General features: G+C 39.0%; 1 protein-coding gene across 1 annotated transcript in view; it reads right to left on the reverse strand.

Annotated features, from left to right (window-relative positions):
* LOC126240572 (uncharacterized) overlaps nt 1-25363 on the reverse strand; it is a 204718-nt gene that overhangs the window by 132892 nt on the left and 46463 nt on the right. The window contains exon 6 of the mRNA XM_049947935.1: nt 1829-2032. Within this exon, the coding sequence (XP_049803892.1) occupies nt 1829-2032 (204 nt within the window). The remainder of the gene's footprint in view (nt 1-1828; nt 2033-25363) is intronic.

The following is a 25363-nucleotide window of genomic DNA, read 5'->3' on the forward strand; positions in this document are numbered from 1 at the left end:
CTTAGAGAAAGCTTTTGACAATGTTGATTGGAATACTCTCTTTCAAATTCTGAAGGTGGTAGGGGTAAAATACAGGGAGCAAAAGGATATTTACAATTTGTACAGAAACCCGATGGCAGTTATAAGAGTCAAGGGGTACGACAGGGAAGCAGTGGTTTGGAAGGGAGTGAGACAGGGTTGTTGCGTATCCCCGATGTTATTCAATCTGTATATTGAGCAAGCAATAAAGGAAAAAAAGAAAAGTTTGGAGTAGGTATTAAAATCAATGGAGAAGATATAAAAACTTTGAGGTTTGTCGATGACATTCTAATTCTGTCAGAGACAGCGAAGGATTTGGAAGAGCAGTTGAACGGAATGGACAGTGTCTTGAAAGGAGGGTATAAGATGAACATCAACAAAAGCAAAACGAGGATAATGGAATGTAGTCGAATTAAGTCGGGTGACGCTGAGGGAATAAGATTAGGAAGTGAGACACTTAAAGTAGTAAAGGAGTTTTGCTATTTGGGGAGCAAAATAACTGATGATGGTCGAAGTAGAGATGATATAAAATGTAGACTGGCCATGGGAAGGAAAGCGTTTCTGAAAAAGAGAAATTTGTTAACATCGAGTATAGATTTAAATGTCAGGAAGTCATTTCTGAAAGTATTTGTATGGAGTGTAGCCATGTATGGAAGTGAAACGTGGCCGATAAATAGTTTAGACAAAAAGAGAATAGAAGCTTTCAAAATGTGGTGCTACAGAAAAATGCTGAAGATTAGATGGGTAGATCACATAACTAATGAGGAGGTATTGAATAGAATTGGGGAGAAGAGGAGCTTGTGGCACAACTTGATTAGAAGAAGGGATCGGTTGGTAGGACATGTTCCGAGACATCGAGGGATCACAAATTTAGTATTGGAGGGCAGTGTGGAGGGTAAAAATCGTAGAGGGAGACCAAGAGATGAATACACTAGCAGATTCAGAAGGATGTAGGCTGCAGTAGGTACTGGGAGATGAAGAAGCTTGCACAGGATAGAGTAGCATGGAGAGCTGCATCAAACCAGTCTCAGAACTGAAGACTACAACAACAACAACATCAACAACATGAGCCATGGGACAAAGTGTTAGCAGTAAGCATGGCCTATAGACAGACCATGGTATTTCTTATATTAGATGGGCAGTCGAACACCACTTTGGGAGGGGTGGGATATTTGTAGCTAATTGAAGCCAACATTGCAGGAGGACATACTGAACAATAATGAGGGTGTTCCTTTGCAGCTGGAGGTGTGGCAGTTGGAGAATTTGGGGCATGTGTGGAGATGGCATGTGAAATTATTTGTGGACTCTATTCTACAAGGTAGTTCTAGTCTATGTACATCGTAGTAAGAGATTCAGCACAAGGGGCCAGGGAATGCTCCAAGTAGAAGGAATGGCAGCTATCAAAATGCAGTAACTGTTTATGGTCGGGAGGTTTCATACGGACAGATTTTTCATTGAAACCACTGGAGCAAGTGGAGGTCAACATCAAGAAAAGGGTTAAGTTTGTGGGTAGCCACAGTTTGGCAGGTAGACATCTGGTTGACTGTCACTTCCACATAGAACACCATATATAATTATTGCAACACTATTGCTTTCACTTGCGGTCATGCCTTTTGGAGGCTAGGAAATGCCTGTGGCTGATCTTCAGTAGGTGGTGTATGGGTGGAACATTAAAGAAAAGATGTGCAAGTTTTGAAATTATAAAGAACAATTTTTTTTGAAAAATATTGCAGTTTTTTAACAGAGGCAACTCCAATTAAAATGAATACTATAACACGTTACTCCTATTTCCAAAAGCACAAGAGCTTACCCAAATATCAGCCTTTGTTGTGATTGGCTTTCCAGAATACAAATCAACCATTTCAGGTGCTCTATAAGATAAGGTCGTGTACTTCTTAATTTCTTCCTCCACTGCAGCAACTCCTGATAATTGAGGATTAAGCACCTTGCCAGTTGCAGAGCCAAAATCACAGAGAACATAATTTCCACTGTCACTTAAAAGAATATTTTCCACCTGCAAAGACAAGAAACTCATGGTGAATCAAAGAAAATCATTTGACTAATTAATATTTGCTGATATCTCCAACTACCTTTACATTCATTATACATTTCCGAGTCTACATGCCACTTTTTTTCAATTTTAGTTCCTGCCACAACCATAATGTAATTAAAATAAATGTGGTTTTAAGTTATTGAGTGAATGATACCAGGGAAAAAGAGTGAGATGTATAATTTTCCACAGAAGTGAGCAAGATTATGTAGCATAAATTGAAACAACTGATACAGATATGTACCTCACATTATACATGTAGACTTAAGAATGACATTAACATCGACTCACCACCCTAAAGTGACGGAAGGTCAAGCCGGATAACAGAACAGCAAGATGAACTCTGGCCTATCAATTCTCTCTTCTGACCCCAGCCGTACCATTTAAAACACCCTTTTTAATAGTATTTTATTAACATTTCCTGATTGTTTATGTAATACATACTGTTTATAAGTGTTTGACACTTCAAAAATTATTACAGAAAACATCAAACTATCAGCATGGTATGGTATGAATATATGATTACTGAACTGTGGTGGCTCGTATAAATTCCATTTTCAATAGAAGTCACACTCTTCAGTTATGGCAGTTTGAACTGGGCAGATGGTGTGCAGCAGCAACATGGGTTGAGGCGAGTACGGATGGCTAGTGAGAAAGTGGATGCAAAATGAGTTGAGATACAGAATGCTTCTCTCTAAGGCTGGGAAGTTTGATTTGGCATTTGCATGGCCATGGTGTGATGTGTCCAGGTTCGTGGTGGTCCTACCATAGCACCTTCTTCAGTGTTGTATTGTGGAAAATGGTTTGGATCTGACTTCACCTTGGCCAATGATTTACTTCTTGGCTAGCCGGGAAATCAAGTGTTTCGTATTGGGAAGTTAGTAGATTATATGTGGGTAGCTCTGACTCCATAGTCTGCAAGTGCTTCCAATTTTACTTGTAACACTGTTCATTGCGTGATTCAGAAAGTGTCTTTTAAGCTGTTATATGAGGTTTGAGCCTCAATATGCTGCATGTTACCCTCTTATTTTTAAAAAAAAGGAAAAGGGAAAAAGCATTAGATTTCCTTGGAGGGGTATTTAAGCTGCCCGTTGAGCTGGTGTAGATTTCATCTCGATCAGAAAGGAGCTCATTCCTACTATTTTCCTTTTTTTTCTAATATTAAAACTTGTGTGTGTTTTAGTTGTTTTCCTCCGAGTGCCACTAATTTCGTGTGCTGGGGCACAGTCCGACTGTGGTGTCGAGACCATTTGTGTGTGTGTGTGTGTGTGTGTGTGTGTGTGTGTGTGTGTGGAGTGAGGGAAAGCAGGCTGAAAACTGCAAGCAATTTTGATATTAAAAGTAGTATTCCTTTATGTGCCTTTGGCTTTTTAAATGTCACTTACTCCAATTTTGAGGTTCAAGTTCCTCAAAGGCTAGCTCACAGCACTAATATTATCAGAGGTGTTTGTTTTGAGTAAGTACCTTTGAATTAGGAAGCCATCACACAGGCTGCATAATTATCTATTACATGAAATTGCTCTCACTGGTTTACTGTGTCACTGTTGTTGTTGTTGTTGTTGTTGTTGTGGTCTTCAGTCCTGAGACTGGTTTGATGCAGCTCTCCATGCTACTCTATCCTGTGCAAGCTTCTTCATCTCCCAGTACCTACTGCAACCTACATCCTTCTGAATCTGCTTAGTGTATTCATCTCTTGGTCTCCCTCTACGATTTTTACCCTCCACGCTGCCCTCCAATGCTAAATTTGTGATATCTTGGTGCCTCAAAACATGTCCTACCAACCGATCCCTTCTTCTAGTCAAGTTGAGCCACAAACTTCTCTTCTCCCCAATCCTATTCAATACCTCCTCATTAGTTACGTGATCTACCCACCTTATCTTCAGCATTCTTCTGTAGCACCACATTTTGAAAGCTTCTATTCTCTTCTTGTCCAAACTAGTTATCGTCCATGTTTCACTTCCATACATGGCTACACTCCATACAAATACTTTCAGAAACGACTTCCTGACACTTAAATCTATACTCGACGTTAACAAATTTCTCTTTTTCAGAAACGATTTCCTTGCCATTGCCAGTCTACATTTTATATCCTCTCTACTTCGACCATCATCAGTTATTTTACTCCCTAAATACCAAAACTCCTTTACTGTGTCACTACGGCAACAAATTTTGCAAGTGTACTACTGTTATGTATATTATCTGCTCTCTCTTTATTCATGTCAGAGGTACACTAAAATGAACACACATACAATACGTATGCTTATCTGCTGATAAGCTTCATTAACAGCTGATTCAAGGTTCAGCTTGTACTTAGGTCAACCCTAATTTATACATTTTCTCTTAATTCCACCATAAAGGATGTTAATGAACTATTGCACAATAATGACTAAATTTGGGGAGTAAATTTTAAAGCTGCTATATTTCCATTACTTGTAGCTGGCTTTGCTTGCCTTTCTTGAAACATGCCCATTCTACACTATTTCATATCGAGTCTGGTACTGAATAATTATTATATGTTAACTAATAGTCTTTTGTCTGCATTACAAGTGTGCCTGGGCATGCATTTGTTATTTAGAGGCTTGATAAAGGTTACACTGTTGCTTCGTTTTGACCTCTCTCAGCACTGGATTTTGTTTTGCAATCATGGCACGTGTTCAGTGCTAACAGACATTTTAAATGTTTGGGCACAGGCAGCAAATGTATTAGGAGGCTCAGCCAACATTTCAGGCAGCTTGCACTGTGTGTATTCTGCAAATTACTACTTTTTGTCTGCCCTGTAGTCAAAACCAATGGAGGAGTTAAATGTTTTTTCTAATTTTATGACTGTTTCTGTGGTTCTTTCATTTGTTGAAATTCTGAAAAGTGCTTTCCTCCATGGCTTAGTATTTCGATTGTTTAATGCTGTTAATTTATTTTGCTGCAGTTTTACCTGGGGGTGCAATTATCATTTTATGCAATTTCGAGTTGTTATAAATTTGAGGCCATCTATTTTCCACATGGGCAGTTAAAAGGTTGCTCGTGTAATTTCAAGCTGCTAAATTTGAGTTCACTCACTCTTTTCTTGGACGATAAAATAAGAACAAATTTTGAAACTTTGTTAAAGTCCAAAAAGATATTGTCAAGCCTTTTAAATTCTGAGTGTGAAATAAGTGTGGGTCCTTTTAATGGTGAATGATTTTTTAAATTATCCAACGTCCAGTCCTTCCACTAAACAGCAGTTGCTGGCACTGACTCAGGTGCAATTACCAGGCTCAACTACACCAGCGAAAAGCCAGCGGTAACAAAAAAAGGTGAAACTTACAGGTTTGAGGTTATAAAAAAAAAGTCTTCAATTGATGACTGTTTCCCTCCTTTAGTCCTTTTCTGTGCTGCAATATCCCTCCATTTACATGGACAGGTATAAGCTGGCACTGCTTCCTCCTGCTCACGAATGTACTGCAGTGCTGCCTCAATTGTCTTGAACCCTCTCGAATGTGGCACGATACTTCTCCCATCATCTAAGTTTGCCACCTCCTTTGGTGTTATTTCCCTGTTGTACCACATTTCCACAATATCATTGTCAGTCAGTTCATCAACTTCACATCTGCCATTCTCTGAATCAATGGCCTCACAGCTTGGTACATTTTTGAGTAATGAAACAATACTGTTTCCATCTTTGACTTTGGTTTCACAGAACCTTCATGTTCTAATAGAATTTTCCAAGGTCTTCACAAGAAATAGGTTCGGAATCTCTTCTCACCCTTCAGCCAACTACCTTATCACATCAATCCTCTTCAGAAAGGTTAAACAGTCTTTGCTGACATCAACAAACTGAGGTGGTGATACTTTTCAGCTTTTCAAGGATGCCTTGGTCCACATTTGGTGATACAAATAATGCTTTGATATCTTGATCTGCGAGTTCACCACTGGCAGGATGCAAAGGGGCATTATCAAAAAGCAATAGAGCATTCCTCAGCATGTTTTTGCCTTTCAAATATTTCTCTGTGGTTGGTACAAATTGATTTTGGACCAGGTTTTAAAGATTTCTAAATTCATCCACACTTTCTTTTTAATGAGTGTGATGCACAGGCAGTGGTTTGTGATTTTTCAGGTTTCTGAAAGCTCTAGCTCTCCACAATTTCCCTCTTTATATAATCCTACACTGATGTTTGCCAGCTGCATCTCTGCAAGTCAATACGGTAACCCATTCCTTACTTTTCTTGTATCCTGGTGCTGCAGCTTCCTTTTTTTAAGCAAATATTTTCATGGGGAGCACCTTGTAATATAAACAACTCTTGTCATAATTGTTTAACTGTTCTCAAGAAATTCCCTCCTCAACAATCAATTTTGAAAGATAGTCTTTAACCAATGGCACAACCTCTTTGCAAACAGATAAAGCCTCTCCACCACTAGTAATCTGGTGAACACCAAACAGTTTTTTCCATCACTCCAACCATCCATTACCTGCAGTAAATTATGAATCTTCTATATGCTGTGGAAACTGCAATGGTTTTTCCTGTTAAACTGAATCAGAAATAGGCAACCAGAACAAGACAAAGTTGACATCAAGTTGGCGAAACTTGTCAGTTCACTTTATTTTCAACACCTCTCTTTAAAATTACATCTGAAATGCTCTGATTCTTCTCTTTCCCACTGTTTCCCCGTTCCACAATTCAATTCTGTACAATGCTGGACTACAGATCTACAGTCCTTCAAATTTCTTTCTTAAATAAAGGATTGTTTTTATGCAGAAATCTGTCTGTGTTTTATGGCCTCCTTGTTGCTTTACCCACCTCATCCAACATCCCCCCCCCCTCCTCCTGCTTCTCTTCTTCTTCTTACTACATGATTCTCAATTCTAAAGTCAAAAGTTGTCCCTAATCCCATTTCTGGTACTCCTCAATACTTTTGTCTTTCTTTGCTTTATTTTCAACATATACCCAATAGTACGTTCAAACCATTCAAAAGGAACTGTAATACGTGCCTACTTCCCAAGATGATAGCATTGTCTTGGTGGATATCATCTCTGATAACCTTTCACCTTGAGTTTTAATCCCCCCTTCTGAACCATTCTTTACTTCCTTCATTGTCTCTTCAATTACTCGGTGGACAGCAGAGGGAGGGGGGAGGGGGGAGGGGGCGAGAGAGGGGGGGAGAGAGAGGGGGGGGAGAGAGAGAGAGAGAGAGAGAGAGAGAGAGAGAGAGAGAGAGAGAGAGAGAGAGACTGCTTATGATCCTTTTAATCTAAGCACTTTCCTCTTGGTCTTCCATTCTAATTGTTCCCTCTTTGTTCTCACACATACTGTTTAAAGCTCATATTTCCATTCTATATATACCAATTTATCTGAGAATTTCAGACATTTCCATGCCCATTTTTCTGTTCTATGTATACCTATTTACCTGAGAATTTCAAACATTTCCCACTAATTTACACTGTCAATATTTTTTCCATGTAGACAAACCTATGACAGTGTGTCAATTTTCCTCAGGTATTTTTTCACTCTAAAGTGTAATATCAGCATTTTTTCACTAACAAGAGTAATATCAGAATTGCCTCTCTGGTACCTTAACACTCCCTAAGCCATCCTAATAAGACAAATCTTCATTAACAAGACAAAATAATTAACACACCGTTTGTAACAGCTCTGTAAAATGCCTGAGCAATTATAAGTTGGGGCAAATGCCCAGTATAAATGCCTGACCAAATGCCCAAAATTCATAAATGCCCGGGGCATTTATGTGTCTTAAAGATTACCACATAAGTGGTGCTTCTAAACAAATTTAAAGTGTATTTTGTATTGGAAAAGATGTTTTGCAACACTGCTTCTTTAGTGGTTGGGTAATCAAGTTGAAAAAGCTGCTTGAGGGTTAGAGGAGAGTTATTTGGGGAAATAAACTTGATGGTAAACATAAATTTTTACACCATTAACCCTGCTGTGCTGTTCAATTTTACAAATGTCTGTTCAGGTCAATATGACACAACATAAGAAAATGCGTATTTTTCATTCACATTGTTGTTATATTTTCATTGACATTGTTATATTATATAGTATGTTGTTAATTATCACAGCAATATTATTACTATTATTATTATTATTATATGATTACTTTCTCAGACTTTTTAGAAGTCTGGTTAAGAATGGAGTGACGCGGACCTTTATCAAGCGTCACTTCCTTTTTGCTGTACGGTACATGTTATATTGCATTTAGGAACTTTCGGGTAATTGAACATGTATCAATAATTACGGATTTCTGTAATTGTATATATATGTTTGGATGTAGCTGTATTGCATTGATGTATTGGTGGATATTGTGTGGTATGACTCCTGTAGTTGATAGTATAATTGGTATGATGTCAACTTTATCCTGATGCCACATGTCTTTGACTTCCTCAGCCAGTTGGATGTATTTTTCAATTTTTTCTCCTGTTTTCTTTTGTATATTTGTTGTATTGGGTATGGATATTTCGATTAGTTGTGTTAATTTCTTCTTTTTATTGGTGAGTATGATGTCAGGTTTGTTATGTGGCGTTGTTTTATCTGTTATAATGGTTCTGTTCCAGTATAATTTGTATTCATCATTCTCCAGTACATTTTGTGGTGCATACTTTTATGTAGGAACGTGTTGTTTTATAAGTTTATGTTGTAAGGCAAGCTGTTGATGTATTATTTTTGCGACATTGTCATGTCTTCTGGGGTATTCTGTATTTGCTAGTATTGTACATCCGCTTGTGATGTGATCTACTGTTTCTATTTGTTGTTTACAAAGTCTGCATTTATCTGTTGTGGTATTGGGATCTTTAATAATATGCTTGCTGAAATACCTGGTGTTTATTGTTTGATCCTGTATTGCAATCATGAATCCTTCTGTCTCACTGTATATATTGCCTTTTCTTAGCCATGTGTTGGATGCGTCTTGATCGATGTGTGGCTGTGTTAGATGATATGGGTGCTTGCCATGAAGTGTTTTCTTTTTCCAATTTGCTTTCTTCGTATCTGTTGATGTTATGTGATCTAAAGGGTTGTAGAAGTGGTTATGAAATTGCAGTGGTGTAGCCGATGTATTTATATGAGTGATTGCCTTGTGTATTTTGCTAGTTTCTGCTCGTTCTAGAAAGAATTTTCTTAAATTGTCTACCTGTCCATAATGTAGGTTTTTTATGTCGATAAATCCCCTTCCTCCTTCCTTTCTGCTTAATGTGAATCTTTCTGTTGCTGAATGTATGTGATGTATTCTATATTTGTGGCATTGTGAGCGTGTAAGTGTATTGAGTGCTTCTAAGTCTGTGTTACTCCATTTCACTACTCCAAATGAGTAGGTCAATATTGGTATGGCATAAGTATTTATAGCTTTTGTCTTGTTTCTTGCTGTCAGTTCTGTTTTCAGTATTTTTGTTAGTCTTTGTCTATATTTTTCTTTTAGTTCTTCTTTAATATTTGTATTATCTATTCCTATTTTTTGCCTGTATCCTAGATATTTATAGGCATCCGTTTTTTCCATCGCTTCTATGCAGTCGCTGTTATCCAATATGTAATCTTCTTGTTTAGTGTGTTTTCCCTTGACTATGCTATTTTTCTTACATTTGTCTGTTCCAAAAGCCACACTTATATCATTGCTGAATCCTTCTGTTATCTTTAGTAATTGGTTGAGTTGTTGATTGGTTGCTGCCAGTAGTTTTAGATCATCCATGTATAGCAAATGTGTGATTTTGTGTGGGTATGTTCCAGTAATATTGTATCCATAATTTGTATTATTTAGCATGTTGGATAGTGGGTTCAGAGCAAGGCAGAACCAGAAAGGACTTAATGAGTCTCCTTGGTATATTCCACGCTTAATCTGTATTGGCTGTGATGTGATATTATTAGAGTTTGTTTGAATATTAAGTGTGGTTTTCCAGTTTTTCATAACTATGTTTAGGAACTGCATCAATTTAGGATCTACTTTGTATATTTCCAATATCTGTAGTAACCATGAGTGGGGTACACTATCAAAAGCTTTTTGGTAATCAATGTATGCGTAGTGTAGTGACCTTTGTTTAGTTTTAGCTTGATATGTCACCTCTGCATCTATTATCAGTTGCTCTTTACATCCTAGTGCTCCTTTGCAACAGCCTTTTTGTTCTTCATTTATAATTTTGTTCTGTGTTGTATGTGTCATTAATTTCTGTGTAATGACTGAAGTTAGTATTTTGTAGATTGTTGGTAGGCATGTTATGGGGCGATATTTAGCTGGGTTTGCTGTGTCTGCTTGATCTTTAGGTTTCAGATAGGTTATTCCATGTGTAAGTGTATCAGGGAATGTGTATGGGTCTGCAATGTAACTGTTAAATAATTTAGTTAGATGTGAATGTGTTGAGGTGAACTTCTTTAGCCAGAAATTTGCTATTTTATCATTTCCAGGGGCTTTCCAATTGTGCGTAGAATTAATTGCTCGGGTGACTTCATGTTGCAAAATTATCACTTCAGGCATTTGTGGTATCATCTTGTATGAGTCTGTTTCTGCTTGTATCCACCGTGCATGCCTGTTATGTTGTACCGGGTTTGACCATATGTTGCTCCAGAAGTGTTCCATGTCTGTTATGTTTGGTGGATTGTCTATTTTAATGTGTGTGTTATCTATTGTCTGGTAAAATTTCTTTTGGTTTGTGTTGAATGTTTGGTTTTGTTTCCTTCTATTTTCACTTTTTTTGTATCTTCTAAGTCGTTTGGCCAATGCTTGTAACTTCTGCTTCTTTTCATCTAATTGCTCCATTGCTTCTTGTTGTGAGATTTTACCTAACCTTTTTCGTTTTTTGTCTGATATTTCATTTCTTATAAATTGTGTTAGCTGTCCGATGTCTTTTCTCAGTTTTTCTATTCTGATCTGTAGCCTGTGTTGCCATGCTGGTTTTGTGGGTTTCTTCTGTGTGTTGGTTGGTTCTGATCTCTGCCTAGTGTGTATATTTAGTGTAGTGAGTGCTCCTACATAAACCAGTAGTTGTAACTCTTCCATTGTTGTATTTTCATTTATTTTGTTGTGTATGATTGTGTTGATAGTTGTTATTGTTGTTTCGACTTGTGGGCTATTTGGTGGTCTATGCAAGAATGGTCTAATGTCTGTATTTGTGTCTTTGTATTCTATATATGTCAGCTGAAATTTCTCTTCTATATCTAACATGTGTGTCACTTCGTGTTCTATTTGTGCTTGTTCTGGTGGCTGTCTTAAGATGTCGTTTTCCTCTGATTGTTTAATTGATGTGTGTTGTTCTTTGTTTGTTTGCTCTGGGATGTTTGAGTCCATTACTGTATTTTCTTCTTCTTCTTCTGATTGCACATTATTTTGTTCTAGTATTTGTTGTACTTGTTGTTTGATGTTTTCTAATTCTGACTGGGGTATCCTGTTATTTTTGATTATTACACGGATCTGATCAGCTAGTCGTTGTTCTGTTAAAAATTTTAATTCTGGGTATCTGGTAATAAATGTTGTGTGTACTTGTGATCTGTATCCAGTTGTGTTGGTTCCTAGGTTTGTTGCTTGGTAATAACAGAACATGAGGTGTCGATTAACTTCATCTGACCATCTCATCCTCTGTCTTTGTTTTCCTTCTAGGGTGGTTGCAGGAAGCATATCCTGCAAAACACCTCTATTTGGATTTAAATCATTTTCCAGTTGGCTAGCAGTGTCGTTACCATTGTGGGCGGGCATAGGGTTCAAGCGTCGTCCCCGACCATGACGGCGCTTGTCCGAGGCTTCTTTAGTTCTGTCCTGAACCAAGTAATCACACTAAAAGGGGGGTTAGCCCTATTAGTGGTTTGTTCTTTTCGTCGCCTTTTACGACTGGCAGAACATACCGGAGGCCTATTCTTTTCCCGGGCCTCCACGGGGGTTATTATTATTATTATTATTATTATTATTATGCAAAGAATTTAACTAAAGAAAATTTATTATTTTAATATTCATGTATGGTACATTAGGAACAACAGACACTTCCACTAAAAAGTCATTCTCGACAACCATCTGTCCATCTGCCCATATCACTTTCTTTCTTTCACTCACTGCAGTTTGGTCACAAGTATATGACGTGTGCTTTGCATACATGTTTATTACGCTTTCTACACAATATGTCTGTTGTATTGTCATTGCTTAAAGGACAAAACTTACAGTGTGCACATTTGAGTAGAGTTTCTTATTGTTACTGATTTAGCCACACCAGCCACTCCTTCACAGTCTTTGATGCTCTTTATCATTCTCAAAGAATGTTCTGTTCTTGGAAAATGATTTCTTGATGCCATGTCTCTGCAACCAGTGAAGTTCCTCCAAAAATACTCTCCTTCTAGTCAATTTTCTTGCCTTCCAGTTAGGGTCAATCGAAGTCCACAAGACATATGTATTATGAGCAGTAACATCAAGAGTATTGTGGGAAACAATCATGGGCCATCTACTGGTTTTTCATTTGCATGTATATGTACCTGTTAGCTGATTGTTGATGGTTGAATTATAATCTAAAATCATTTTTGGCTTCGTATCAGCCCTGCCACTTCTTTCCCCACTATAGTGAGAGTGCTCCTTAGTAGAACATCTCTCTTAGGAATATAACAGACCATCACAGCGTCATCTGTGAAGTAAAATGAAGAGCTACGAACCTCCTTGTTGGTCAAATTTTGTGGAAGCTCTGTCTTATTTTTACATATGGTTCGTAACCTGGTCAGTTTTCTTTTCAGGAATAGCTGTCTCAAATTGTATGACAAAAAAAATAATCGCATGTTACATTCTGACCTCAGCAACAACTCTCGGCAACTACTCTCATTCCCTGATTTTTTCTGATGCCGCTCTTTCTTGGTCTTTCAGGACATATGTAGATATGCTTTCACACAGATTCCGTATCTTGATCCCATAATTTTCCAGCTTGTTTGGGATGTACTGTTTGAATTGACAGCAAAGCTGTTCATGTCATTTAGTAGCTCTGACAGATTGAAGCTCTCTTCCTGCACACATTCCCAATTCAGACCGTATAGCAATCAGAAGTTGTGGTCTCGTGGAACTGCCTAGCAGGGCCACGAAAGTAATCAATCTTAAGAATGGCAACTACAAATTGATTCAAGAGGTGATGCTGGTATTCACACATCAGGGTGACAGATCATACATGGAGTGTATCACATCGTAACCAACCAAACACAAGGTTACACCCAAAGCCAGACACAAAATTCGCTGCTGGGTATGATCTTGCTAGTCAAGACACACATCACACACTGGATGAAGAGCTGTCCAATAAGGCTGTTGAAAAGAAATTGAAATAATAGAAGTTCACAGAGCCAGCTGAGAAGTTTCAGACTCATCTGCATAAAAAAGATAAGACAGTTCCCAATTTCTTCCTAACAGATACGAAAAGAAATTGCTTAAAATGATGAATGCTTAACTTCAACTAGATCTCATTAAAATTTGCAAACATGGAAAGCCAGAGCATCTGATGTTATCACCATGCTGTAGACTAAACATATTTCTTAACAACAAACTTACACCGGTACCTTTTTGGGATTAAATACAGTTCTGAGCTTGCAGATGTAATCAAGGACATACATATTTCAAATAATGTGATGCTGACACCATCCTTGCATGTAAAAAAACTGCTACAATGATTTCCCAATAAAAGAAACTATTGAAATTATGATAATCTGCTAACCCATAATAAAGATTAGTACTGCATAATGTGCAGAACTAATGGAATTTTTAGATTTTGTTTGAGCCTACTTTTTTTTACCTACAATGACAAAATATATTATCAAAAATTTGGTCTTAGTTTGGGTAGTAAGCTGACTCATACCTTAAGCAGATATTCTTGTGAATGATTTAGAATGTAAATTTTTTTGCCGAGTTTCCACAGCTACAAGAAAAACTAACTACTATAAATGTTATACATTACTAACATTGTCAATATGGCACAATCTGCACTGTACGGTAACTGAAGAAAACTTCACGAGCCAAGATTGCTAAAAACACATTTTACTGATGACGAGTTTTGAAAGAGCTATGTTGTCATCAGATCTTGTGCTTTAAAATACACTTCTCACTATCAAGAAGATCACTAGAAATCTGCTTGTCAAATGTAAAATTACTAGATACAAACATAAACATAAATGTATTGTGCAGATTACGAGTGTTCACATTCACCACCAGCTGGCGACTGACACCACTTCTCTGTCAGTTGCCAATTAGTGATGAACATGAACACTCATTTCGACTACGTCACAAGCTATTCTACGAGTCACCTGTCACTAAATTTCATCTCTGAATCCACCCACATCTCCTCACACGTAGCTCCTGTCAGAATTTCGCATCTTTCTGTTTTCCTTCCCATGTGTGATAACTTACGTGCTTAAATATCCTCAAATCATATAACAGTCCTGTCACCCTCAGTACAATTTCTTCCCTCCTTTTCACCTCCAAACTCTCACTTTGTCATCCAGTTCCCTTTACAACAACCTAATGCTTTCATTCGTCCATTTCCCACGTAATTTCATGTTTTCCTGGCACCGTCCCAACCCAAATGGACCCTTGCTCTATCTAACTGCATCAGTTCGGAAAAGCATCCCTTTCCTTAGTTAAAATTCAGTCCCACATAATGTTCTTTAAATGCTGCCTAAGCCATGTAACCCTCCCCCCCCCCCTCTTTCCCCCATCTAAGTACAAGATACTGCAGAAGTGTATCTCCATTGCACAGGCATCAATGACCCACCCCTGCTTCCTCTGCAAGATACTGGTACTGTGCAACCGTAACTACATACACCACATGTCCAAAATTGAAATCTTGCTCTTCAATACCTGGAAGAGCGTTTCAGACACCACCATGATTAATTGTCCAATCTGTTGACCTAATTCTCCCATCTAGGAGCACCACTGCCCATCAACATGCATTCTAACAACAGCGAACTGCCCCCCCCCCCACCCCCCACCCCTTGCAACAATCACTCATAGTGCCCAGACCCCATCTAGCTGATGTTTTCAATCTGTCACATCGTCCACAATTCAACTCCAAAAATCCAGAACCCAAATAAAAGCCTCAATCCCACAGAAGTTTCAGTCCTATCCTTCAACCCCACATCCTGGTTCATCCATGTTGGGCTTGCCAAAGACCTACTCTCCTCCTCCCAATTGCTATAGTAGAAACACTTCCATGCAACCAATCCCTCCAACCACAAACATCCTAATCCCCAACACTGAACCTTGTCTCTCCCAGTTCGTATCACCATCCAATAGTGACCATCCCCTCCCCCTTCTCCACCTAACCATTCCTTCGTCACCTTCCAGGAATTCGTAACCTCCTCACCATCCATCCTTCACCTCTCAAAGGGCAGCCATTCACAACCTCAAACATATGCTGACCGAATCATCCTCCCTGCAGGCAAAGACACCACTGTCATGATGAACCACAGTGACTACTTGACAGAGTATTTCCTCCAACAGTCTCACTATTCCACTTACAAGCATTGCCATAGTGATCCCATCCCTGTGGTCCAACATAACCTCCAGTTCTTAGTGAAATTCTGTCCTCAGAGTCCATCTCCCTCCTCTCCCCAATGACACCCAATACACTCACCATCTATATGCTCCTTAAAATCTCCAAACCCAACAATCCTAGCCATCCCACTGTAACTGGTTATTGTGTTTCTACTGACTAACAATTCCAATCAACTGCCCAAAACCTAGTCTTGCACATCGAAGATGCTACCCACTTCCTTCAATGACTCTCCACCATCCCCACCTCTTTACCTTCTGGATCCCTACTCATCATTGTTGATGCCATAGCCTCATGCCCATCACCTTGCCACTATCTAACGCTACCTATCCCAAGGACCTTCAGACTACAAACCCTCTGTTTCACTCATCACACAAATTACCAATTATATACTGACTAAGCCTTGCGGGTTCTTATCGAACTTATTTTCTGACAGGAATTGTATTCTTTGGCTGACAGCCACACCAGGAGCACTAGAGGGCTCATGCAGAGGGCACAAGTGGTGTAAGCATACAGTGTTTGGACCATTGGGTGAGTTATGAAGTGACAGCTTGGCTACGCACCAGAAAGTGAGCACCAATACAAAGTTCAAGTATGGCAAGCCGGAGTCAGTTATTGTGGCATAGGTGTGGGAGTGGATTTTAGGCGGCTGGCCACCCGGGATTGCGTACCGTATAATGAGAATGGTTACTGGGATCAATTGTGCGACCCCGATCAGTGGAAGTCCTTGCTCTTAATTTCATACCCTTTGATGTCAACTGTGTGTACTGGGATTGTGCCTTCATTAATTCACCTGCCTATCTGTCAAGACTATGTACAATTTGGTGAGCAATTTTGTTGTTTGTGTAATGCGGCACTGCAGTTTTCTTATAGATGCCGCTTTGTGACTCAAGTTTAGATTTACTGTAACGCCTGCAGTAGCAGCTTGTTCTCTTGCACTGTAGGAACCACAACAAATTTAAACAGTGATTGCTTCCACTCATTTTTGTGTCTGGCAGAAGTTGTTAGTTTGTGTGAATTCAATTCAAAGCCTCTGTGTGTTTGTTATTTCGTAATTAACCTTTGCACATGAATTGAGGCCAAACTGTTGGGTGAACATTCTTATTGCCTGCCTTCAGGTTTCATTGTGCTTAATAAGACCGCATAAAACATATTTTCTTACACCATTTTGGAGAGCATAGTGCTTTCGACTTTTGGTAATTATAGTCTTAAGTATTACTGACAGTGTGGCAAGTAACGACAGTTCATAAATGAACGTCTGGCAAGACATCAGAGGCTTCCAAATAGCTGATGCTGAGGGAATGGGTACCACATAAGGTGTCATTACCACCAAAGCAATGTAATCGCATTAGGGCAGTAATGAATGAGTCCCTTCCTCTACTTCGTGTGGCATTAAATCTTGAATCCTTATATGCCTTGCTTGGTTCTGGAAGCAGTCTCTCGTTACTGGATCATGACTGGTATCTGAGGTACCGTACCATATGTAAGCTTCCCCCCTTACGAGCTATGAACCAGAGATGTCGCACTGCCAATGGACAGGTGCTGCCTCTGAAGGGCTATTTGTGAGGGAATCTTTGTGTTCATGGCCATTGGAACTTATCATAGTTCGTATCGGTTAATTTACTTTTGGGCTGTGACTTTATTCAACGAACCGGGTTGGTTCTAAATTATGCTATTAGGTGTTCTTCCATTTGAATTTTGTCCTGATGAGGAGTTTAATTTGTATTCTTGTCAGCGGGTGCCGGAGGGGGGGGGGGGGGGGGGGCCACGATGCAGTGGTACTAGGTACAGAGTTTGAGGTAAGTTACCTGGGTTCTATTGAAGCTAAGGAACTACTATAGATACCCAGTCAATTCCCAGATATCTTAATTGACAAACTGTTATGAATAGGATTAAATATAAAATACAGGAATATCATGGTTGACCAATAATATTCCTGTCAGACAACACTGTATACACTGACACCACCCACCCCCTAAATATGAAACCTTTGCAGCGACACATGGATAACACACTTCACAATGGCATTACAAGCCCATCTACCTCCCTGTATGCCTCACCAATGTTCTTAGCCCAAAATGGCAGGTGGCTATAGAGTACTTAATCAAAAGGCGATTTTAGAGTCAGTGCTGATACCAGACAAACACAACTGTTTTATCTGGTTTGTGGTATTAGAAAAGATCAGGAAAGAACACTTACTTTGCACAAATTCCCTCCTCCCAATAATAAGAAGGAAGTTGCCTGTTTTGTGGGCATGGCAAACTTCTTTAGGAAGTTCATGCCTAATTTTGTTCAACTGGCTGCCCCGTTGAATAATTTGCAGAAGAAGGGAGAAATCTTTTATTGGGGAGGAAATCAGCAGTCCCTCTTTGATGCCATTAAGGCGGCCCTTAGTAATACACCACTCTTGGCCATCCCGCACTTCAAACATCCCTTCGTGGTCCCAAACTGACACTCCGAATTCTGTGGATGCCACTGTTCTCTTGCACGGACAAGATGGAGATCATCAACCAGTGGCATAAGCCTCGAGCAGCCTTTTCCCAGCTAAGTTGAAGTACTATGTCTATGATAGGAGACCCTGGCAGTGATTTTCATCCTGGAAAAATTGAAGTTCTATCTACAGCACTGCCAATTCACACTTGAGACCGATAATCAGGCCTCACACATCCCACAAAAACACAAAGAATTGCATGTTGGGCTGTATACATCTCTGCATTTCGTTTCTCTGTGAAGTATATTAAGGGTTTGGACAATCAAATAGCTGATGCACTCAGTTACATGTTTGAGGAGGGCTTTAAGTATAGGTCCCACAACTCATTGATAAACTGCAAGAGAAATAGAACCAGGACCCTTTAATTCAGCAGATCAAACAAAATCTTATTGTGGAGCAGTTGGCAGGGTATAGTTGGAGAGACAAAAAACATTGTATGCTGTATGACCAGGAGGGATAAGATTTTTTTTTTTTTTTTTTTTTTTTTTTTTTTTTTTTTTTTTTTTTACCTCAGGAATTAGGACCTGCAATTTCTCTATATTTTCGCCACCTCAAATCTGTGTTGATAATATTTCATGCACACACTAAGAACAGATGGGATACACCCATGCCCTGACTGAATATAGCATTCAATTTGGCCCACTATTAAATCACCAGGACAACACCTGCATCCTTGGTTTATAGATACCCCCTCTCCCTTGGCCATTTTGTGGTACTTGAACAATCTCCTTCCAGACAAGATCACCCCTGAAATAATGTAACAAAACTGGAGATGAGCCAGGAGCAATGCTGATCTCGCACACCAGAGACAGGTACAGCACTATAATAAGAGTCTGCGTGCATTTAAGGTAAAGTTCGGCTACCATGTCTCGAGTCATAACTTTGGCGTACAAGGGCATGGTAATGGAGCCATTTCACAGAAGTTGTCACCTCATTTTGTGGGACATTGCCAGGTGATGAAAGTACTGAATTCAGTCACCCTCCTGGCCTGCAGTTTCACTGCAGGCAAAAAATTGAGGGTGCACTTCAACCAGGTGAAAGGGAATGTTTAACTATACTTGTTTCCAAGTTGTTCCCTGAGGAGGGAGATTTCTCCAGCTTTAGCAGGGGAGAATGATCCATTAGGCTCTTGTCAGTCTTTTTTTCTGATGGGAGTTATGGCCTTTCACTAGAGCAACACCAGGAGAGCTAGAGGACATTTGTGGGGGGGTGGGGGGCACAAGTGATTGATACCGATCATGTCTGTGCCTGGAGGAAGCTGTTAGTTTGGGTGAATTCAACGCAAAGCGTATGGATGATAGCCTTTGTGTGTTTGGTATTTCATAATCAACCTCTGAATGTGAATTCATAGCGTTTGTCTTCAGGTTTAATTGTACTTAATAATACCAAATAAAACATATTTTATTATACCATTTTGGTAGTCTTTAAGTATTATGTAGCTTTCTCATATTGGGCAAATTGATTAGGACTTTTTTTGCCTAGATAAGTTTGTGTGTTCCGTAAGTTATAATACTGCTGCACAATCTGAATCACACTTCGGAGTCATTTTAGCACACTGTGCTGTAGGGTGAACACCCGTTTCACTGAGCACTTTAATTCACAAATGGCGGTTGCTACTGAAGGATTGTTAAAAGGCAGTTTTTTTATTCACTGCGGTTAACTGAATACACTATAAATTTTACTGCACATCTGGCAATTGCCATACTGAAATTCTTATAGTTATTAAACATCAAGGAAGAGACTGAAGAATTCAAGGTTTAAATTATTTGTAGCAGTTTATGCTCAGTCAAGCTAAGTATCCACCTCAATTTATTTTATCTTATTTTATTTTTACATCCTCTTCCTCTTTCTACTGTGCCTTGGTTTAAAATTTTAAGGTGTTTTAGCTTTGGTCCAAAAAAGTAATTTCTTAGCGCTCAGTATATATTTGAAAGGTAATTTTAGTTTTTAGTTTGTTGCAGTGATCTGATTGTACATTCCTTTCTAACCATGCCTGTGGTTGGGTGATACTGTTATGGTTATTGGGTCCCGCCAGGTTGTGACTCACCTTTCTAAAGATTCTTGGAAAAATTTTGCATTTTTTGGTCAAGTCTTCCAATTAAGATTAAAATAGTATCATCATAAGTGATGCGCAAATTAATCCTTTAAAATAATGTCTATTAAACTTTGTCGTTTAATTGTGAATGTCGCTTGAAATATTATTTCACTTTACTTCTGTTGGACTGATCCTCCCAGTCAACGGCTAAATACAACACCAATGCCAAAGTGGCAAATCATATTTCACTGACACACAACTACTTTTCTGAGGAGAAGTTAAATAAGCAAATCTGTGGCGCAGCCACGGGTAACTCTCCTATGACAACCTTTTTATTGGCCATCTAGAGGAAACCCTCTTAGTGTCCCAAAACCCCAAACCTCTTGCCTGCTTCAAGTTCCCTGATAATATCTTCATGATCTAGACTCAGGCCAAGACACCTCAGCTCCTCACCCATCCATTTCTCCTGATCCTCCTCAATCCCATGTGCCGCTTTCATGGATGCCTACATCCCCATTTCTGATGGCTCCATCCACACCTCTATCCATATTAAATCCACTAACCATCAACAGCACGAGTATTTTGACAGCTCTCATCCCTTCCACACCAAAAAACACTACCCCCCAGCCTGGACACCCTCGGACAGAGTATCTGCAGTGGCAAGAGCTTCCTTACCCATTATGCTGATGGTCTCATGAGGGCCTTCACAGACAGGGACTACCCTCCAAAACAAAGTCTGCAAAAAGATTTTCTGTGCCACATCCTCACACTTCCGTAATCCTCCCATCATCCCCAAGAACCAGATATAAAAGTGTGTCCTCGGTCTGGAACAACTGAACGATATCCTTCACCAGGCCTTTTATTATCTATCATCATGCCCAGAAATGAGGGACATCCTACCTAAGATCCAACCTTCCTAAAGAAGTATTCTGCTGCCCACCAACAAAACATCCTGGTCCATCCCTCTTGTCACTCCACTCCCAACTCCTAGCTACAGGGATCATCTCCCTGTTTAAGACTCAGGTGCAATCCATCCACCTGCCACGACCTACTCTAGTCCTGTCATGGGCTTATCCTACCTCCTCAGAGGCAGGCCACCTGTGAAAGCAGCCATGTCATGTACCAACTCTACTGCAATCACTGCACAGCTTTTCACATTGGTATGATAACCAACCAACTTCCCACCAGAACATATGACCAATACCAAATTGTGGCCAAGAACAAAGTTGCCATGGCACAACATGCTCTATTTAAAAGAACTGCTTCACAACCCACGCAACCTGGATCCTCCCTTCCTATCTATCTATCAATCTCTCTCTGTACCTAACCCACCTGACACACCTCCACACCAAACCAGTTCAACCGATGAAAAAAGAGACACACACACACACACACACACACACACACACACACAGAGAGAGAGAGAGAGAGAGAGAGAGAGAGAGAGAGAGAGAGAGGTTTTCTGTAGCTTGACAAAGGATTTATTCCAAAAGCTAGCAAGCTTTCTTTCCCTTTTGAGTGGGCCTGTCAACAACTCAATATTCTGCTATTCGGCGAGTGGCCTCCTTTACTCCTACATTATTAATGTTAGATGTGGTTTTCAAATCAACAACACCCTAAAACTTCATGTAAAACAAACTGAGAAGTTCACGTAAAAAATCTGATGGCTCTGGGGTATACAGGACTGACTGTTATAACTGTGATAATGCTCGCATCAGCCAAACTGGCCACTCTTTTAATGTAGAGTTTAAGGAGCACTTACTGCCATGTAATGAAACTGCCTTGGGATTGCTTTTATGGAAACCTGCCACACTAAGAGAGCGTTGAGAATACTATGCATATTTTCCCTGGGGTGGGAAAAGGCCATGTTCTCAATTTGTTGGAAGACTTCAAATTTTATTAATGTCAATTACGAGGAGACAGCAAGAGAGTTCAAGGAGCACAAGTGATTTTGGTGTCCAATGCTTACTTTGCATTATTTGATAATGTTTTACATTACTCTTATGTATATCCTGCTTGTCATTACCTAATATAGGCTGCATTATATATTTGTCTCATTTTCTTATACTGATTTTATTACCCTTCTGGTTACATAACATATTTCATTGACTATATGATCTTATTAATAGACTAGTACAATGTTTTATGATGCTCATTTTGGCACGGTACGTTGTGGAGTACAAGAGGCTCTATGATGATTAAGTTCTCTGGCCATTTCTTGCCTATGCCACTTTCTGACGGCTATGCCAACAGAGAGTGCCGATTACTTACTTTAGTCTTTTGTTTTGCCTATGTGGCTTTTTCCTCAAGTTATTTTATCATTCTTTTATTATTTTGTTATCTCCTTTACAATTTAACTTTATTAAGGACTAATTTATTACATTACATTACTCTAATTACTTATACACCTTATACGCCCACTACAGCTTTTACCCATTATATATTCCCCCCCCCCCCCTCTCTCTATCTCTCTCTCTCTCTCTCTCTCTCTCTCTCTCTCTCTCATATATATATATATATATATATATATATATATATATAAAAGAAAGATGATGAGACTTACCAAACAAAAGCGCTGGCAGGTCGATAGACACACAAACAAACACAAATATACACACAAAATTCAAGCTTTCGCAACAAACTGTTGCCTCATCAGGAAAGAGGGAAGGAGAGGGAAAGACGAAAAGATGTGGGTTTTAAGGGAGAGGGTAAGGAGTCATTCCAATCCCGGGAGCGGAAAGACTTACCTTAGGGGGAAAAAAGGACAGGTATACACTCACACACACACACACACACATATCCATCCACACATACAGACACAAGCAGACATATTTAAAGACAAAGAGTTTGGGCAGAGATGTCAGTCTCCTCCTCCTCCCCCCCCCTTTCCCACAATTATATAACTGACAAATGTGTGTAGGCCTACAGTATACAGTAGCAATATCTAATGACCTTACTATACAAATTTATTTTGTGGCTACTGCACCTCAGTTTGTTATTTACAGTAGCACCTCTTCCACCTCGACTGACATCTCTGCCCAAACTCTTTGTCTTTAAATATGTCTGCTTGTGTCTGTATGTGTGGATGGATGTGTGTGTGTGCGCGAGTGTATACCTGTCCTTTTTTCCCCCTAAGGTAAGTCTTTCCGCTCCCGGGATTGGAATGACTCCTTACCCTCTCCCTTAAAACCCACATCCTTTCGTCTTTCCCTCTCCTTCCCTCTTTCCTGATGAGGCAACAGTTTGTTGCGAAAGCTTGAATTTTGTGTGTATATTTGTGTTTGGTTGTGTGTCTATCAACCTGCCAGCGCTTTTGTTTGGTAAGTCTCATCATCTTTATATATATATATGAATATAACAGAGGGAAACATTCCACGTGGAAAAATATATCTAAATTTGTGTTTGTTTGTGTGTCTATCGACCTGCCAGCGCTTTTGTCTATATATATATATATATATATATATATATATATATCCTCCTCCTCCTCCTCCCCCCCTTCCCACAATTATATAACTGACAAATGTGTGTAGGCCTACAGTATACAGTAGCAATATCTAATGACCTTACTATACAAATTTATTTTGTGGCTACTGCACCTCAGTTTGTTATTTACAGTAGCACTGTTGAAAGGATGACTGACAGCACGGTGGCCTAGTATATACCAAATTTAAAATATGTGCAATGATAAGCTGATTTTGTGTGTCCAAAAACTGGACATCACGAGAAGATTGGAAAAATTTGAGAACTGAAACAATATTATGAGTGAATTTAATATTGTATCTTCAACTAAAAAATGAGTCACAATATGCTTCAGTTAAAAGTGTAGATGTTCAGCAGACTAAGAACACCTAAGTTAGAGGTGTTTTTTCTTAATACAAAGAATTAGGTCTACCCACAGACAAGGTTCTTTCATTCTCAAATGGTTGGTTTCATTATTTTAAAATTCAGCATGGCATCCGACATTTCTGGTGAAATAAAAGCTGTTGATGAGGCTCCTGCAAATTAGTAAAACCAAAATAAGTTTTAAAATATGCAGTTCAAAACCTTATCAATGAGTATAAGGTATCCCCACGCAAAACCTACAAAGTTGCCTTTGTTTGTGACTGGATGCCTAGACCTCTAAAAATGTGATTCATATGCCAGTTACTTGCAGTATTATGCATTAATGTGTATATGAAAGCCAAGGTGCTCAGATTGATTTTATCACCACTTCTTTCCACCTATGAAAGAAAACTTTGAAAATCTAAAGACTACCTATGAATCCTAAGGAAGGTCTTATCCCTGACTCTTGCTGAGCTAACCCTCCAGAATCTGAAAATATGTCAGGTAATAGTTTTGCACCACATCTTCCTGCCAATGTTACGCCACAAATTCAAACAATTGACCACTGGGTCACACAAAATTTAGAGCGGTAGTGCAGAGGAAGGTTTGTGCAAAAGCTGCTAAGTTCAGATTGCAGCATCAACAGTTCCAAAACAATTTTAACATTCAAGTTGCTATTTCATAGCTGCAATGGCTTGGACCTCTGTGAAAAATACATTTCATATGGCCCAGAGAAAACTATGGCCTAGATGATGAGTGAACAACTGTTCGCCCTGAAATTGTACAAGTGGTACCAACAGACCAAATGTGTTTTCAGCAGAAATTGACGAATGGATTGACACTGATAGAAAATTAGCTATCGAAGAAGAGCTGACTGACAATGTGATATTAGAGAACGTTTTCAACCCACAGGATGCACCAGAAACTGAGCATGGTAAAGAAGAATTGCCTGCAACTCACATATCTTGGGCTGAGGCTTCATAAGCCTTAAACGCTTTTGTGAAATTTGCTGAGAGTAACGAACAATACATCAATTCTGAAGTTATTAATCTGTACATCATTGAAAATAATTTTTACTATGGAAGAGTTTAATCCAAGAAACAAGTTAGTATTTCTGCAATGTCTCAGGGGGATCAACGGTAGACACAAGACCGACATACTCTACGCCCTCGACAATTTCAGTTATCTCTCCTATTCCCAAAGACAAGCGATTCCAATTAATGTGGTGCTTATTTTACTTTGTAACTGATGTTCATAAAATTATTTATGTATACTGAACTTTCCTAAAACATCGAGCCTTAAACTTATTTAATATAGCAGGAAAGTATGCAACTTTCCATTCAATTTTATTTTTACACAAAATACATATTTTTAATTTTTTTAAGACTGATCTCTTCTATTGTGCTTAATAAATAACAGTTACTTATTTTTGTACGTTAAAATTATAGATTTTGCTTATATGCATTTCTTAAAACC

This window comes from Schistocerca nitens, chromosome 1, assembly GCF_023898315.1.
Source record: "Schistocerca nitens isolate TAMUIC-IGC-003100 chromosome 1, iqSchNite1.1, whole genome shotgun sequence".
NCBI classification, from domain to species: domain Eukaryota; kingdom Metazoa; phylum Arthropoda; class Insecta; order Orthoptera; family Acrididae; genus Schistocerca; species Schistocerca nitens.